We start from the raw sequence: 16727 nt of genomic DNA on the forward strand, positions 1-16727 counted from the left end.
GAGAGAGAGAGAGAAATTACACACATATAGAAACAGAGATGCTTACAGAACAGAAACCCTTAATGAGAGCCCTACGAAGAAGTCACACTTCTTCTACTTCATCTCCAACGTCGTCAAATTCATCTTCACCGTCGTCGTCGTCGTGGGTTCATTTGCGATCGGTTTTGTTAGTCGTTGCTTCTTCGTCTTCCTCCTCCTCCTCACCAGTTAACACTGATCGGTGAGTTTTCCACTGTTTGTTTGCTGTTCTTCTTCTTCCCCCAAACATTAGATTTATTGTATTGATTTGGAAAGAAAGCTCGGATTTTTGTTTTCGTTTTTTTGAAATGTTCATAGCAGCCCGCAGAGTTTTGTTTTAGCTTTTATTTATTTATTTTTGATATTGCCTCGCAGATCCGGATCTGGAAGTTCTCTGTTGTGTCCAAAAAATGTCTCCTTCAGCTAGTTTTCGCTAGGGTTCATCCGAGACTACTCTCTTTCTGGGCTTCATATTATCATTTATTGCCTTTTGCTTTTCCATGAATGAGCTTGAACCGTGTCTTAGTTTGGATTGGCATTATAATGTAGCAAATGTCTCATCATTAAAAAGAATTATAAAAAATGTATAGTCTGAATTTGTTCTTTTTCTTTGGTGCTTTTCTGATGTTTCTATAGATGAAATGCACCACACATATATTTGCAATTGCTCTGTATACCACTTTGGATTGTTGGTTGTGTTTGTCTTAATGTGTTATCCACTTCCCTGGTGAAAGGTGAAAACTAATACGTTTTGTACTGCTGTTTTTCTCAGGGGAAGTCTTAAATCACCCTGGTCGCGAAGGAGGAAAAAACATGCACTTCTACCTAAACAATGGAAAAGTTTCTTTACACCAGAAGGGAAGCTCACTGATGGGGGTGTCAAGTTCTTAAAAAAAGTTCGCAGTGGAGTATGTTGTTGACTTTTTACTTGCTTATTTTCTCTTTTTAGTGTCTACATTGCATTTCTGTATTTGTTAACATAAGTGCTGCAGCTGTCGGATATTAATTAATTATGTTCCAATGCAGGGTGTTGATCCGAGTCTACGACCTGAAGTGTGGCCTTTCCTCCTTGGAGTGTAAGTATTTTACCGCTACTTCAATTTTTCAGTCGTGTGTGTTTTGGACAGATCTGTTAGAAAGATTTACCTATTTTTAAGAACTGGTTACCGCTACTCGATCTAGTTCTCTGAAATGCTTGATTTATGAATCTTTGCTGGTTTTGAACTCGAATAATGATTGGCTCTATCAACCAGTTAAGTTCTCTAGCTTAACTGTTGTGTTCTATCTTGTATTTTCTGAGTGCTTGGAATAGATGAACATGGAATATGATCACCATTTTGGTTTTACTTGGTTCCTGTGGATTCCTAAGTGCCAAATATTTTGTGTACTAGGGGAGCAATGGAGAACCAAATTATGTTCAATCATTTCATTTATTTTTTAGATTGTTACTGCTGGTGCATTTGGTCATAGAAATCTACATCTAAATGAATGGTATTAGACAATAATGGGTAATTTTACTTGTTTTCATTATTTGTCCAGCTTAGTTCTTTTGCTGGGAGGGAACCAATAGTTGGGACCCCTAATTCTAGTTTGGTATATGGAAAAGTAAGGCCTTAGTGCTGTAGTAGCATCTGAGAAAAAAGGACTTTGCAAAACGTTTCTCTCTCTCTCTCTCTCTCTCTTGATATACTGACATTGGTTTCTCTCGATCAACAGCTATGACGTGAACAGTTCAAAGGAAGAAAGAGAATCTGTAAAAAATCAGAAAAGGTATAGTGATTCAGTTGTTTGCCCTCTTCCTATGTATGCATTCGTGATCCTGATTAAATTTTTCTATGGCATGTTCCCTGTCAGCTCCCCTCTCCTTCCTTTTCTCTGTGTGTTTCCCTTCCTCACCTTGTCCACATTCTTTGTTCTATTTGTAATGCAGAAGAGAATATGAGGACTTGCGGAGACAATGCCGGAAACTTTTAACACAAAGTGAAAAGAGTTTTAAGTTAAAGGAAACTTCTGAAAACAGTAGCAATGAGGGCAGTGGGGATTTTAGTCAAATTGTAGATTCCACTGGCCAAGGGGATGTTACAAGTTCCCTGAGATCATTTTCAACTGAGGCAGGAAGCAAATTGCCCGAGGATACAAAAGATGCTGCCAGCCATCAAGCTGTTCAGACGTCTGAATCATGCGAAGGAGATGGTGAGAAGAGTGGAGTCACCTGTGAAGATGCCTCTGCCGGTGACTCAGAATCAACTGATTCTGATTCCTCTGAAGATGCTGATATCACTCGACCTTTACTTACTACTGAAGGAACTGAAGAGAATAATGTTGACGACAAGGCTACGGAAAACTCATCCGTTGCCAATGCAGAAAACAGGCACAAAACCCACACAGCAGAAGATTATGCCACATGGCAGAGAATAATCCGCCTCGATGCTGTGCGTGCAAATGATGAATGGATAATATATTCACCCACTCAGGCTGATGTCTCAGAGATCAAGGCACATCGATTAGCTGAGAGTGTTGGGATGAAGGATTATGAACACTTGGAGCCATGCAGGATTTTTCATGCTGCTCGCCTGGTTGCCATCCTGGAAGCCTATGCTCTGTATGATCCTGAAATTGGTTACTGCCAAGGGATGAGTGACCTACTTACTCCTATCATCTCAGTCATGGAAGAGGACGATGAAGCCTTCTGGTGCTTTGTGGGTTTTATGAAGAAGGCTCGGCATAACTTCCGGCTTGATGAGGCTGGGATTCGGAGGCAGCTTGGCATTATCTCAAAGATTATCAAGGGCAAAGATGTTACTCTCTATAGACACCTGGAGAAGCTTCAAGCAGAGGATTGCTTTTTTGTGTACAGAATGGTAGTGGTTCTCTTCAGGCGGGAGTTGAGCTTTGAGCAGACACTTTGCCTCTGGGAGGTAATCTGGGCAGATCAGGCAGCAATCAGGGCGGGAATTGCCAAGTCTGCTTGGGGGAGGATGAGGCTGAGAGCCCCGCCCACTGACGATCTCTTGTTGTATGCAATAGCAGCTTGTGTGCTGCAGCGAAGGAAGCTGATAGTAGAGAAGTACAGCAGCATGGAAGAGATCATGAGGGAGTGCAATAGCATGGCTGGCTGTCTGGATGTTTGGAAGCTTTTAGATGATGCTCATGATTTGGTGGTATCCCTTCATGACAAGATTTAGAGCACTACTGCAAGGGGATTTGGTATTCTTTGCTTTCTCATTCGTTCAGTGATTCCGCATTCCATTTCCTTTTTAGTTTTTGTTGCACCTGTTGAGGTTCCCTCTCAAACCAAGGGATCTCAAGGCCCACTTCCACACTGCTTAAGAAGCAATTTCTGTATTGAACCATGTTATGGGATTTATAATGTGTTGCCCGCGCTCTGATGCTCATCGGAGTGATTGTGGCAGCAAAGGCAGATTTAGTAACTGGGGGCTCTTCCGAGTGGTTTTAACACTTGACAATCAGTGAACACAATAACTGTGCCTTTGCATTTGGATATGCTTTGTATGGAACTCTAGTTCTTGAAGTGCTTATATATATATCCTCTGCAGGCTTTCACTAGTTTGTGTCCGTTGCCATTTCAGCAAGTTATATGCTCCCAAAATATATCATTGTCAGTCATTTTAGATTCCAAAATGAAACTTAAGAGGGCTCTTAAACTAAAGAAACTTTTACAATTAAGTGAATTGACCCTATTGTAAATGTAAAAATTGATTACTGCAAACTGACCATAGAAGTGTAAGTCACTAGCTGACTAAATATTTTTTTCTTAGTCATTCTTAGATTTACATCGACCAATTGAAAGCAAAACTATTCGACCGGAAGATTTAGTAATATTTGGTCAGTCACTCTTAGATTTACATCGAACCGCTCAAAACAAAACTATTTGACTTGAAAATTTATTTCTAAGCTTGGTTGAGTATGAAATGAACTGTAGAAAACAAAACAATTCGACTTAAACATTTACTTTTAAACGCGATGATTGAGCATGAAACTTGTTGATTAGTTAGTGACCGGGAAAAGTAACTGATTTAATATTGTTTAACGGCGTTAATGAGACGGACTTAAATTCGTGAATGCCTTCGTTAACTCCTCAAGCAGCTTCGATTTGATTCTTCTATTCCTCTCTCAGTCAGATCAGTCTTTGAAATCTGAGCGCTTTTCCGATCTCTCTCACAATGTCCACACCCGCCGAGGAGCCTCTGTCCCAAAACGGACTCCAACCCGACCCGACTACGAATCCGGAGTCCCAACCCGAATCACAGCCAGTCCTCGAGCCAGAACCGGCGCCAGTGCCTGAAACTCAACCAGAGCCGGTTCCAGAGCCCGAGGCTCAACCGGAGCCTGAAGCGAAACCGGAATTGCAACCCCGAACCGAACCGGCTGTAATCGATGGTGCAGATCCGACGGTGGAGGAATCCAAAGAGACCTCGACGCCGATCCAATCCAGTTCGCAAGGGACTGCAAGGCCTGAGCTGAAGAGAGACGAAGGGAGCCGTACGTTCACAATGAGGGAGCTTCTTAATGGCTTGAAAAATGAAGGAAATGACGCTGCTAATGAATCTAGCTCGCCTTACAGTTACAGGTTCACATCACATTCATCTCCCTTTGTAAATTGTGTTGTTTACATTATTTGGTGATGTAATTGTGTTTGTTGAGCTTGAAAATTGGTGCATATTACTACAATTATCAATCTTTATGTTTCGAAATCTCGTAACTACGAATGTGATTAGGTGTTTCCTTTGATAAATGTGTCTGGGAGAGAAGAAAGATGGAAACTGGGAATTGAATGATTCTGGTGGATGATTTTGTTATACAATTTGTTCACATTTTGTTTGCTGATTTGTGGCTTTGAATGTATCAGTGGAGAAACCCCCCGTCAACAGCAGCAGCAGCAACAACAAGAGCAGAACAATGCTGCAATGGAATTGATCAATAGTGTCACAGGCACTGATGATGATGGCCGATCCCGCCAACGCGTCCTTACTTTTGCTGCCAAGAGGTACCATCCTTTTACTGCTTCCTTCTTACTTTCCATGCTTGTAGCAGTGTAACATTATTTACTGCAACTGTGAGATGTATGCAGCTAGAGCATTTTTCTTTAATTTGAAGTCTCGGTTTTCTGAAATTGTAACTTGCATTTTGAATTCTGTAGGTATGCTAGTGCAATAGAGAGAAATCCAGATGATTATGATGCACTATACAATTGGGCGCTGGTTCTTCAGGTATGAAAGTCATGTGACTCTTGTATACTTCTATAATATAAACAATATCCAGCTATTCTTTTACTTTTAACGAGAAGTTCTTAATTTAAGAATGGTTTGTTTCACTCTTTAGCGCGTTAGAGAAAATTTACTATGTCAAAGACTCTAATGGTCATCATGTTCCATACAGGAAAGTGCGGACAACGTTAGTCCTGATTCTACGTCTCCTTCTAAAGATGCTTTGCTGGAGGAGGCTTGCAAAAAATATGACGAGGCTACCCGTCTGTGCCCTACACTTCATGATGTATGTTTGATTATCCTTATTTAATATAGCAAGCTATAATACCAATTATAAGGGGATGAGATAGGATATCAGAAAGCTAACACCTAGCAGATATCATAGTATCTATAGGTAGATGATGCTTTAATTGTCTTATTCATTTGACATATGACAATAATTGGGCTATTGTCATTACTATCCAGGCCTTCTATAATTGGGCTATTGCAATCTCTGATCGAGCGAAAATGCGTGGTCGTACAAAGGAAGCTGAAGAACTATGGAAGCAGGTTAGAATGAAATTTCAGCACTTGAGGCTTGCAAGATTGTAGACTTCTATCTATTGCATGTCTTGAAAAAAAATTATAACTGCCCTAGTTAGTTTTTAAATAACTATTTTGACAACTCTCAAGGATACTGTTTAAAATACATTAGTATATCGTAATTGAACACTCTGCTCTTTTCAAATATGCTCTCATTTACTATGATGCTGGGAGTCTGGAGTAGGTACCTTTGTGAGCTTAATCTTATATATGATGGTGCTAGTATCACATAAGCTTATTTATTCTTCACATCATAGCTTGAATTTATTCTATAAAAAAAAAAAGTCAAATAAGTGAAATTCACCTTTCTAATTTGATTTGCAGGCTACGAAAAATTATGAAAAAGCTGTCTTGCTGAACTGGAATAGTCCCCAGGTATGACTCAAAAATATTGAATTAGACTCTGTTATCTGATATTCTAAGACAAATTTTTATAGAACCCTTCTGATTTGATGAAAGAGAAAATATTATTTGTTTCCTTCGTTCCCTTGTACTAACACCATGCAATATCTTTCAGGCACTTAACAACTGGGGACTTGCTCTGCAGGTATATTAAGTTTTGTTGGTCTGCCTTCTAAAGTTCTATACTGAACTTTTGGCGTCCTCTACACGTACTTTTGTTTTGTGATATTCACTCCATTCTGATTTCTTTTGTGTGATTATGCAATGTAGGAACTTAGCGCAATTGTGCCTGCACGAGAAAAGCAATCGATCGTAAAAAGTGCAATCAGTAAGGTAGGATATTGTTTCGAGACATCAGAATGGTTGGATAAATGTGGAGGAGCTAACAATTAATTTCTTAGGTAAGTCCCTTAATTTTATACTGACTGATTTCGCTTTCGTCTGTTGCAGTTCCGGGCAGCTATTCGATTGCAATTTGATTTCCATCGAGCAATTTACAACCTTGGAACTGTATTGGTAAGTTTGAGTTACCCTCTCTAGCTTAGGATAATGGGCTTAGCTTCTTAGTTTGCACTATACTGTACTACAGAAGATAACAAGACATCTGTGTTCTTCTTATCTAATAATCTCATGTAAGTTGTAACTTGTTTCGCGAAACTGGTATAACTTTTTTTTATTTTCAGTATGGATTGGCGGAGGATACACTAAGAACTGGGGGATCTGGAAATCCCAAAGAAGCTTCACCTAATGAGTTGTACAGTCAATCAGCTATCTACATTGCAGCTGCTCATGCTCTGAAACCAAATTACAATGTACTGATCCCGTCCTTTTTTTCACTCAACTTTAGCTAAGATAAACTTGACATGAGCACCTTCTTAGATTCAGACTTTCTTGCAACTAGGGAAGAATATTTTATCATAAATAATGTCACTGATTCATTTCAATCTCTATGTGTGTCCGTTAGTCTGGTTTTGATATTTAAGGATATATTGTTACTTATTAATTTTAAGCTAAGCTTTTTTGTGATGCAAATTACTTTCAGGTTTACACTAGTGCTCTGCGGCTGGTGAGATCCATGGTAAGCATTACTACCAATCTATTCAATAAAGTTTCTACTCTTTTCTGTAAATCTTTCTTTGATCAATCATGAAATTGGTCTCTTGCTATTCTCTTTAAGAATTGGTTCTTGTGATTAATCTGATCCCCGATACTTGGACATGTTGTTTTTAAATCCTTATCCTTATAGTTCTTCATTATCAATAAATGATGGTAATCTTTGAAACAGCTTCCTCTGCCATATCTTAAAGTCGGATATCTTACTGCACCACCAGTAGGGAAACCAATTGCACCCCATAGTGATTGGAAACGATCACAGTTTATTTTGAACCATGAAGGGCTTCTACAGGTAATTCTTTATATTGATTCATGATTCTTCATATATTTAGTGTGTGTTAAGAAAAGAAAAATTATCTGCACACCTAAACCTAAACCCTATTTTCCTATCCATCACTTCAGCAGGTCAGCAAAGGTGACCAAAAGCAAGTACCCCAAAGCATCTCTGGAAGATCAGGAGATACAGCTATAAAAGTTAATATTCCAGATATCGTTTCTGTTTCAGCATGTGGTGATCTGACTTTACCACCTGGTGCAGGGCTCTGCATTGATACAATTAATGGACCTCTCTATCTGGTAAGGGTTCACCTTTTCTTACTTGAGAAGTTAAATCCTTTCTTGGATACATAAGCCGTATCAACTTTTGCATGTCATCATCACTTTGAATTCGGACCATGTTTAAGTTCCTACAAATAGGGTTGATCTTTATTCCGTTTTGGTCCTATCTAAAAATAAGTCAATCCTGTTCATTTATAATCAGGAAGAATTTTGCATCATGGCTGGTCAAAGCAAGCAACTTTGATCAAAAGAGATGATGATTCTACTGATATTAAGCAGCCTTAGCTTTGGCAACAAATAACCAATTAGGATATATAGTTAACAACTTAACTTGCATGCTTTACAATATTTACGAGGTCTTTCATGCATTCAATTCTTTTGGCTCTTATATCTCCTTTTTTTGCAATACCAGCTCTAATATATGGTTTTTGCTCTAGTCTAAGACATGATTATACACTTTTCGTTGTTGTCTAGTGATGTTATTTGTCAACATATCATTAGCATCCTACTGTTGTAATGTGAAGTACGTAGAAGTGAACCAAAGCACTGCCTTTTCGTTGTTGTCTAGTGATGTTATTTGTCGACATATCATTAGCATCCTACTGTTGTAATGTGAAGTACATAGAAGTGAACCAAAGCACTGCCTTTTGTATAGAATAAGCTTGCTTTCTAATGTGATTTCTTTCATCAACCTCTAGGTTGCTGATTCATGGGACTTCCTTGATGGATGGCTTGATGCAATTCGTCTAGTTTATACAATTTATGCAAGGAGTAAGAGTGATGTTCTGGCAGGTATTATAACAGGGTGATTTTCTTTTCATTTAATTAAATATACCACCAATTCCTTAATTTTGCTTCAGAGTGATGTATAATTTTTGTATCAACAACAGCTTGTTCAAATAAAATATGTATATTGTAAACTCTGGATGCGTTAAATATAATTTTTATTACAGAATCAAAGAGGGTTTTTTAGGATAAGGTTCATTCAGAACTTGCTTCTCCCTTTTTTCTATTTCCGATGTCATATATGATACCCGGAAATACTTGCATTGTGTTGGATTGCTTGGGACAGATCTTTCTATTTTATGGCAAGTGAAAATAGTGAAAAATGTGGTGGTGGATATCCGGCATATTCCAAAATCTCAAACTCATTTTCATCCTTCATTTTTTCCTGGAATCTATTTTCTTAATTCCATAATTCCATTGCATCAATACTGTGTGCACCATCAAACAAAATTGGAAAGATTTTGATTACTAGTGCTAAGTGGTGGTCAATGACCCAACAAAGTGGATAGTGACAAGGTGAATCTTATTACTGTCTACGATGAGATAAAAACTTGATACAATTCTACCCTTTATGTATATCGCTTTAGTGTTGTTTCCCATTTCTCAGTGATCAGATCTGTAAAGCCTACTCTAGGAACCCAAAAATTTCATGCAGATAGGGGGTTTTACTTTGGCCAGAGCAAGAACCGAAGCAGGAAGAGACCACAACCCTTCTCCACAAATCAAACCAGAGGCAACCGCAGGAACCATCATGCCAGCGTTCATGCTGTCAAGCCTGTGCCATGCAAAAACGATGACACTCCCGATGAACATGTCTATGGCAAAGTATGCCCCGACTAGAAATGGCACACCCATGACCATCGGCAGCGGCATCCATTTCCCAATCTTTGGTGGTGAAAAATCTCTAATTAGGTTAACCATCACTGCGAAAGCAAAGAACCCGTAACAGAGCTGCACGCAATGCCGAGGCAGAGCTGAGAAGCCTTCAACACCTAGAATCGCCATGTTTCTGTAGATCAAGGCATAAGGAGCTTTGAATTCTCCATGTGGGTTTCCCACGTCAAATGCCTTGTAGAACAAGAGGAAACTGAGAGGAGCAGTTATGCAGCCTATTAGGGTGCCAATGGCTTGGCTCACAAACATTGCTCTAGGTGAGGTGAAAGTTAGATGCGCTGTCTTGAGATCTTGCATCAGATTACAAGCCACTGAAACAACCGATTTCACGACACCACATCCGGCTAGCCCTGCCACCACGCCGTGTTCTTTCCCTGTCATTGCCGCTAGCACGAAAAGAGCAACTTTTCCATAGTTGTAAGCCATGTTTATGTCTGTAAGACCAGCTCCATAAGCATTGCAGAAGGCAAGGGATGGAGCAAGCATGTAGGCTACGATTACATAGTACCATTTGAGTTCGGGAAACATCATGGGGATCGCTATAACAGAAACGATGGAGAAGACAACATATCCAGCAACTCCAACCCACAATGGAATGTTTTCTCTGATAAAAATCTCATTTTGCTTCTCTTCAATGGGCTTCAACTTGTCATCCCTATCTGCAGTGAGAAGAATGTGTCCCATTAGTGTCACTATTTTACTGTATCTCGATGACAGTAACAAAGATTCGATTAGATTGTGGTGGGTCAAGAGTTACCAACTCAGTACAAGCAAAGGATTCATAATACCTGGAAGTTTCTTGTTTTTGAATCTGTCATGAATACTAAGCATGGTTGACAACAGTATCTTGATGAAATTGTAAAGGCCATCACCAAGGATTAGAGAAACAGATAGAAATACCTGAGAAAGGGATCATGGGGAAACAGTTAGTAGATGACTGAGATAAAAGATTAAAAAGAAAAACCATATAGAAAGGGTGAGACAAGACCTTGTAACCATATAAACTCTTCATATCATATTCCTCTAGACTCTCAGGGAACCAATTTCCTTTAAGTTGGCCAATTAGTGGCCACATTACTCCAAAAGAGAGCACAGCTCCAAGAAGTAAAGACAGGTTCACAAGATGGGAGCATATCATGCCTGCTCCAACAAAAGTCATGCTAAAATCAAAGTAGAATCTGCAATTCATAAGACAAATTGCAGAAGGTCAGTAAGAACAGCTAGCAATGCCTAGTACAAGACAGAAAATTAGTTGAAAAACTATACGTGTTTTTCCAAGCTTTCAATCCGAATGTGGGGAATTGCGAGAATCCACAGTTCTCTGAGGCCTCGTAAAACCACTTGAAAAATCCCCACAAGAAGCTGATCGAAAAGTATTTCATGAACCCTTTAACTTGCTTCCTGCAAATGATCATAAATATCAATTCAAATTGGTTTCTAAGAAGAAAAAGATCCAAAGGAGCTTTCGACAGATGTTTACTTGGCCATCTTATCTCCTTGAGTATGAAAGCCATTGATGAGAACAGCAGTGGCAAGACCACTTGGATAAGTCAATTTCAAGTCCACTATCATTACCTGCATGCGAAGAAATGAAGATTGCATAAACAAAATAGAAGCTCACCAATCTTTTTATGATAAGAAGTTGAACTAAAGACTAAATGACTATTACCTTCCTAAGAGGAATCAAGACAAAAAGTCCAACAAAGCAAACTAGGAAAAGAAAGCCAGTCATCCATCCAAGCCCAGGTTCCTTTACAGAACTTGCAGAGTTCCCCTCAGTATGAATCCCTGATAACTCATATGTCGTCTTGTTTAATCCCAAGAGATAAGATCCAAATCCACCTGCATGTTCAAGAAATATTATTAAGTGAATCTACATTTATATAAGAGAGAAGTACGTTAACTCAAAGAAGATTTCAAATACCTGAAACAGCAATACTATAACATGCAACTGCAGATGTTTGGATCATAGTGTTCTCTTGCCTAGTGAAGGGTCTCGATACATATCCAGCTTTCGAGAGCAGGTTAGTCCATGTCCTGATGAACACGAAAGCGAGAAGAGCAGCAGAAACATTGAGGTTAGGAGTAATCCCAGTAGTCAGGTTTAGCTTCATGACTATCACACTGTACACCATTCCAATCACTATGCTTGCAATGACTCCCCTTACTGTTAGCTGCTCAGTCCATGCATCGATTCTCCCCAATGGCCCCTCAGATTCAATGATCTCTTCTACCATGTCCTCTCTCTCAATCTCCTTCTTTTCCCTTGCTTCCAAGTCCATGTTCATGGCTAGCTCTCACTTTTGTTACTATCTGCACTGTATCTTAACTATTTTGTGGTTAGCTTATATGATAAGCAACAGGGAAATCTACAACTGAGACTGGAAAATGAAGAAGATCAGAAGGGAATCCATTCCTGCACTCACCTTGAAATTCTTTTGTGATCTATTTTTATCCTTCTCTTCAATCTATAACATAGAAAAGAAGACAAAAACCGGCACCCCTGTCCTCTTATTATAGCGTTCCTGAATATATAGCCCACCGCTCAGCAAATAATGGTAGACTGTAGACATGCTATCTTCTTTTGTGTCTTGTCACTAGCCTACTAGTTCAAATAACACACCCGTCTGTATCATCCACTTGTGAAAGTTATAACCTGATTATTTAGATTTTCTGAAGTTCTAGGAGGGCATAACATGGCCGAAGGTGCTTAAAAATAAGGATATGGCAATGGATTACATATACAATTTCTACTATTTATATATGATTTGGCTTTACTTCCTGACCTCATCATTGACCCTTCTGCTTCTCCTTGATTCTCTTCCACAAATTGGTTATGATAAATTATTGATGATGATTTCTGCACAATCTATTTCACTTAAAGTGGTTAAACTGGACCGTTCAGGAAAACTTTGTGGACCTATCAACACCATTGAGTAGAAAATGATAGCTGGAGAAAAAATCACACACCCCATCGAGTAGAAAATGATAACCGCATTCTTGAGCATGATATATGAGCGATTAAAATTCATGAAAGATGCTCTACACTGTGTTGGATTGTTTCATATGCTGCTCTCTAGTTTCTAGTCTTGTTTGTTTGTTTGTTTGTTTACAATAGTCTGATGAGTGATGTAGAATTCCATGTCGAAAAATTGATGTTTCCGACAAGATTTTGCGTCTTTCCAACTCTTTATAATGAAACGTGTATCAGATTCTTCAGTTCTAACATTACATTAGAGCAGACTATTCATTTCAATTATTCGATCACGTTATGTGATGGATGTTAATCTAAGCATGTAACGTTATAAAACATTAAAACCAGGATTTTGATCCTTCGACCAACTATCACAGATCTTAACCAGACATGTTATATAAATATCAATCCCAGAAACATATCAATGCTTGGTTCTTAGCAATCAACCATAGTCGAGAAAGGAGCTTAAACCCAAATTAAGGAGAAGCATGACAAGTCAATGAGAGTGAGCGGCGGGCTCTTCTTGTCCTCAATGTAAAAAGCAATGGCCATGAGGCCTGCAGACGCCTTTCACTCACCCCCAGCTAGCTATAGCTGTGCTTTTGGAACCTTTCACAGTTTCACTGATTCCTGCACGTGATTTTGACACCAGATGAAATAGCACTCGAATATTATCTGATTGAAACCTCAGGACCAATCTATATTGCTCAGATTAAGCTAAACTCATGTGGTGTTCGAGTAATCGCAGTTTAACTCTATTCACAGTAGCTTCTGTTTCTAGGTTTGAAAGAATCTGTGCTCCTTGATATGTTTGGCTCTTTTTCTGCAAAAGATCACGTAGCATTGGAATATTTTACAGTGGTTGTTAGTCCAGTTGAAGCTAGGGAGAGCTAGGTTGAACTGTTGAGGTCATTTAAAAGTTTTGTTCAATGGATTCCCATTCCACAATGAAAATGATGTAAACTCACTAACTGAGGCAGGTATTGCTTCCTTGCTTAGGAATATGATGTAAACAAGCACAAACATTTGTGGATTCCTTTCTCATTTCCTATCCTTTTAGCATCAAACACGTTTACCTATTTTCTTGACTAGGCAAAATATAGGATGTCTGTGTTAGATTACAGATTTTACTTTCAGAGCTAATAATCAAACTACATTCTGACCTTTAAGGTCAACTCATTTCGGATTTCGGGGTACAAATATGACAATGAGATATTGATACATTTTACGTGCTTGAGACTGCAGGAAAAAGTTGTGTTTCAAGTGCTTTTGTGAGAGAAATTCAGAAGCTTAAGTCGGAACGTGTAACAAACAAAAATGAAATAGTTTGTACGCAAGCCTAATATGTATATTGTGACCAACTCTCCACAAAGTTTTCAAGAAACTATCATATAGTATCCAGAGACAGAGAGACTTCAACTTTGATCTGTTCATTTCTCAAGTCAAGGCAGGTTGCTGCTGCTGGCCCTCCAAGCCTGAGAACTTTAGGGTTTAGGTATTGAAAAAACCAGCTAACCCCCAAATATAGACCACCACCCACAGTGCCCCCAAAGTTTGGTTTCACTTTCACCACATGCTGAAGTCGATTTCAAATGACAAGAATGATAGAGATCACAAACGTAGTGGAGGATTGAGCAATATTTGCTGATCTTTATGAATAGACATAGGTTGCAAGTCAATCACCCTTGAAGCTCGACTTTTTTTCTTCTTCCTTCTTGGCACAGGGATAATGCTTATCATCCTTTTTACTTGGAGCTAGACTTCTTTCTGGTAATCTAGTAGATTGGTACAGATTACAGAATATATGGTAAAATGGTCCCCTTTTCTCCGCTTTTTTATTCGATGTGGGTTTGCTTGCTATCCATGGATATGATGGAGCTGCATGCCTGCATTCTGCACCACTCTTCTTGGTAGGCTATGGTGTACTTCATGTCTCCATTTTCAGAAAGCAAAAGACTGAGTGCGGTTTCAATCCATTAAAACCACGATGACAAGAATGTGTCATGTTCTTCATGATAAAACAAAGCTCCAAACCTGTCGCTAAAACCATCAACTGGAGTGTGGAGACGACTTCGACTTGTATTCGTTGTATTAGTTTGGTCGATTATCATTGTTCATTTCTCTTCTAACGTCTCTCAAAAGTTACCCAACTGTGCATAAACAACTTGTCCAGCAGAAACTGCAGGATACATTTGATAGGTTTTCTGGGCCGGGTTTGCAAAATACCCTGTATCTGAATTTTTTTTAGAGTTATGGAACATTGTTCGAGATCGATTTGGGAATGTATAGAACACTCTGCTTCCAGAATAAACAGTCTAAGTGGAATGACATGCGTCTCTTTTAGACTACAAAATGTTTTCTTATACAAAATGTTATACATAATGTTTTCTTAAATATAATTTGGAGATGTCGCACCTAAGAATTGTATTGCAATTACATGGTTGGTTTAATGAAAGTATGTTAGGCTGTAAATGAGGCAGACGCTGCAATGATTCTCCTGGTAATAAGAGGTCATTAGTTCGAACCTCAGCTTGTAAAAAACATCACTTAAAGAGGGTGTACATAAAAAATATAAAAAAATCTCAACGCGCGTAAACCTGATTTTCGTTGAACAAACTCTCAATTGTTATCTTCTTTTTATCCTATTTATTTATTTTTTTTTTTAAGTTGAGATATCATCATCACTGTTATTCCCACTTGAAGAAAGTGCCCACAAATAATCATAAAAATGGACCTTGCAAAATGCAAATTGACTTCCAACCCCAAAAACCAAGTCCAAGACAAAACCACTAGCTTGTCCCATTCCATATATGTTCATGCACCTCCCACTTCCACCAATACAATCCTCTCTTTCACACACAACCACATCTCCACCGTCCCTCACCCATACCTCCTCAACCAACGGCTCAAACTCCGCGAAGCACGTGATCAAATCGTACTCCGTCCACTACCGTACACCCTAGTCCGAAACCGCGGCACGTAGAATTCCTCAGAAACTTGCGGCAACCTGGCCGGCTTATTCTGTCCTCTTGTCCACGTCACCTTCATAAACCGTGTGCTCCCCTACCCCGGAAATCCCAAACAATTACGGATTAGCCCCCACTATATATATACATGCCTCAACCCAAAAAGGAAAGCCAAATTATTCGGGTCACAATTCGGAGCTCCATATAGAAACAATGTGTAGGTCGACGGACTACCCGGGCTTCCAGGCCAAGAGAGAAGCCCTAAAGATTCAAGCCTTCTTCCTCCGCTTCAAGGGTTTGGATTCTCGCAAGCCCTTGCCGGAGTCGCTCACGCTTTCGTATCTCCCGAGGATCAACGGCACCGCGCTCGAGGTCGGCGGGTCGAAGATCCGACCCGACTCGGCGGCGTTCGTGACGCTCCACCGGGCGGTGAATGCGAAGGTGAGGAAGGGGGAGGCGATATTCGGGTCGCGGGAGGCGGTTCGGGCCGGGGACGGGGTCCGGTTCGAGGCGTATTTGAGGGAGGAGAAGATGCTGAAGGGGATATTCAGGAAAGACGAGGGGCAGGATTGGAAATTGGAATGCAAGTGTGTGCTGGAGAGCGAGAGTGTCGGGGCGGAGATTACGGAGGCGGAGGTATGCGTGGCCGTCGAGGGACACGTGGCGATGAGCGAGAGGGTGAAAATGGTGGTGAAAAGGCGGGGAAAGTGTGGGTTTCATCCGCTGGAGGAGATTCCGGAGGTGGACGAGGAATCGGACGGCGAGTGCTTTTGTATATGTGGGGAAATGGACGGTGGAGATTTGGAGGAGGATGGTGACGTGGAGGAGGAGTTGGAGATGGATGTGGAGGGAGTGAGATGGGCTGTGGATGTGGGCTTTTGGGTCATGTGTTTGGGTGTGGGCTACTTGGTTTCCAAGGCCTCGTCCAAAAGTTTGAGACGCAGGAGATTGTTTTGAATTTTTATTTTATTTATTTATTTTTTTTCAGTTTAAATTTTTGTTCTTGAAATTTTGATAGCAAGTTGTACAGTTGCAAAAGCACAGCTATGATATAAAAGATCAAATCAAAGAAAAGTTTTGGTAGCATTGGTTTCACCGTTTGGCATTTTTGTGCAATACCTGGTTATTGCAAACTCACATTTCTGACAAGTGATAACCTTCAGTCCTTTACTTTCAATAAAAAAAAAAAAAAAAAACCTTAAAAAA

At 39.7% G+C, this 16727-nt stretch overlaps 4 protein-coding genes across 5 annotated transcripts in view; 3 read left to right on the top strand and 1 right to left on the bottom strand.

Annotated features, from left to right (window-relative positions):
• LOC101305426 (GTPase-activating protein gyp7-like) overlaps positions 1 to 3497 on the top strand; it is a 4022-nt gene extending 525 nt beyond the window's left edge. Inside the window, exons 1-5 of one of the 2 annotated variants that reach the window (XM_004309494.1) lie at positions 7 to 220; positions 791 to 926; positions 1045 to 1094; positions 1735 to 1788; positions 1949 to 3497. In XM_004309494.1, the coding sequence (XP_004309542.1) occupies positions 39 to 220; positions 791 to 926; positions 1045 to 1094; positions 1735 to 1788; positions 1949 to 3203 (1677 nt within the window). In that variant the 5' untranslated portion in view covers positions 7 to 38 and the 3' untranslated portion in view covers positions 3204 to 3497. Of the gene's footprint in view, positions 1 to 6; positions 221 to 790; positions 927 to 1044; positions 1095 to 1734; positions 1789 to 1948 lie in introns of those variants that run through there. The other variant, XM_004309493.1, reaches the window with a different exon arrangement.
• A 622-nt stretch (positions 3498 to 4119) lies between these two features.
• LOC101305905 lies at positions 4120 to 8858 on the top strand. The gene is made up of 14 exons (XM_004309495.1): positions 4120 to 4609; positions 4889 to 5026; positions 5180 to 5249; positions 5419 to 5532; positions 5712 to 5795; positions 6153 to 6203; positions 6346 to 6375; positions 6501 to 6563; positions 6681 to 6746; positions 6914 to 7042; positions 7273 to 7308; positions 7516 to 7635; positions 7749 to 7919; positions 8600 to 8858. Exons 1-14 carry the CDS (start codon positions 4203 to 4205, stop codon positions 8708 to 8710), a joined length of 1590 nt encoding a protein of 529 aa, XP_004309543.1. The 5' UTR covers positions 4120 to 4202; the 3' UTR covers positions 8711 to 8858.
• A 269-nt stretch (positions 8859 to 9127) lies between these two features.
• LOC101306194 (metal-nicotianamine transporter YSL1-like) lies at positions 9128 to 11837 on the bottom strand. The gene is made up of 7 exons (XM_004309496.1): positions 11506 to 11837; positions 11251 to 11423; positions 11062 to 11156; positions 10848 to 10982; positions 10570 to 10759; positions 10370 to 10481; positions 9128 to 10240 (listed from the first exon to the last, which is right to left on the bottom strand). The coding sequence occupies exons 1-7, from the start codon at positions 11816 to 11818 to the stop codon at positions 9318 to 9320; spliced, it is 1941 nt and encodes a 646-aa protein (XP_004309544.1). The 5' UTR covers positions 11819 to 11837; the 3' UTR covers positions 9128 to 9317.
• A 3897-nt stretch (positions 11838 to 15734) lies between these two features.
• LOC101293650 lies at positions 15735 to 16478 on the top strand. Its single transcript, XM_004309534.1, has one exon. The coding sequence runs from the start codon at positions 15735 to 15737 to the stop codon at positions 16476 to 16478; it is 744 nt and encodes a 247-aa protein (XP_004309582.1).
• The last annotated feature ends 249 nt before the right edge of the window (positions 16479 to 16727 follow it).

The sequence above is a fragment of the Fragaria vesca genome, unplaced genomic scaffold (assembly GCF_000184155.1).
Source record: "Fragaria vesca subsp. vesca unplaced genomic scaffold, FraVesHawaii_1.0 scf0512956, whole genome shotgun sequence".
Taxonomy (NCBI): Eukaryota; Viridiplantae; Streptophyta; class Magnoliopsida; order Rosales; family Rosaceae; genus Fragaria; species Fragaria vesca.

Bases quoted from the DNA above. Each gene is read 5' to 3' on its own strand.
- LOC101305905 (XM_004309495.1), top strand. From the start codon at position 4,203: ATGTCCACACCCGCCGAGGAGCCTCTGTCCCAAAACGGACTCCAACCC. The intron at 5,027-5,179 runs GTACCATCCTTT...TGAATTCTGTAG, and splicing joins CTTACTTTTGCTGCCAAGAG to GTATGCTAGTGCAATAGAGA. The intron at 5,250-5,418 runs GTATGAAAGTCA...TGTTCCATACAG, and splicing joins ATTGGGCGCTGGTTCTTCAG to GAAAGTGCGGACAACGTTAG.
- LOC101306194 (XM_004309496.1), bottom strand. From the start codon at position 11,818: ATGGTAGAAGAGATCATTGAATCTGAGGGGCCATTGGGGAGAATCGAT. The intron at 11,424-11,505 runs GTATTTGAAATC...TTGAACATGCAG, and splicing joins TTATAGTATTGCTGTTTCAG to GTGGATTTGGATCTTATCTC. The intron at 10,241-10,369 runs GTATTATGAATC...TTCTCACTGCAG, and splicing joins CAAAAACAAGAAACTTCCAG to ATAGGGATGACAAGTTGAAG.
- LOC101293650 (XM_004309534.1), top strand. From the start codon at position 15,735: ATGTGTAGGTCGACGGACTACCCGGGCTTCCAGGCCAAGAGAGAAGCC.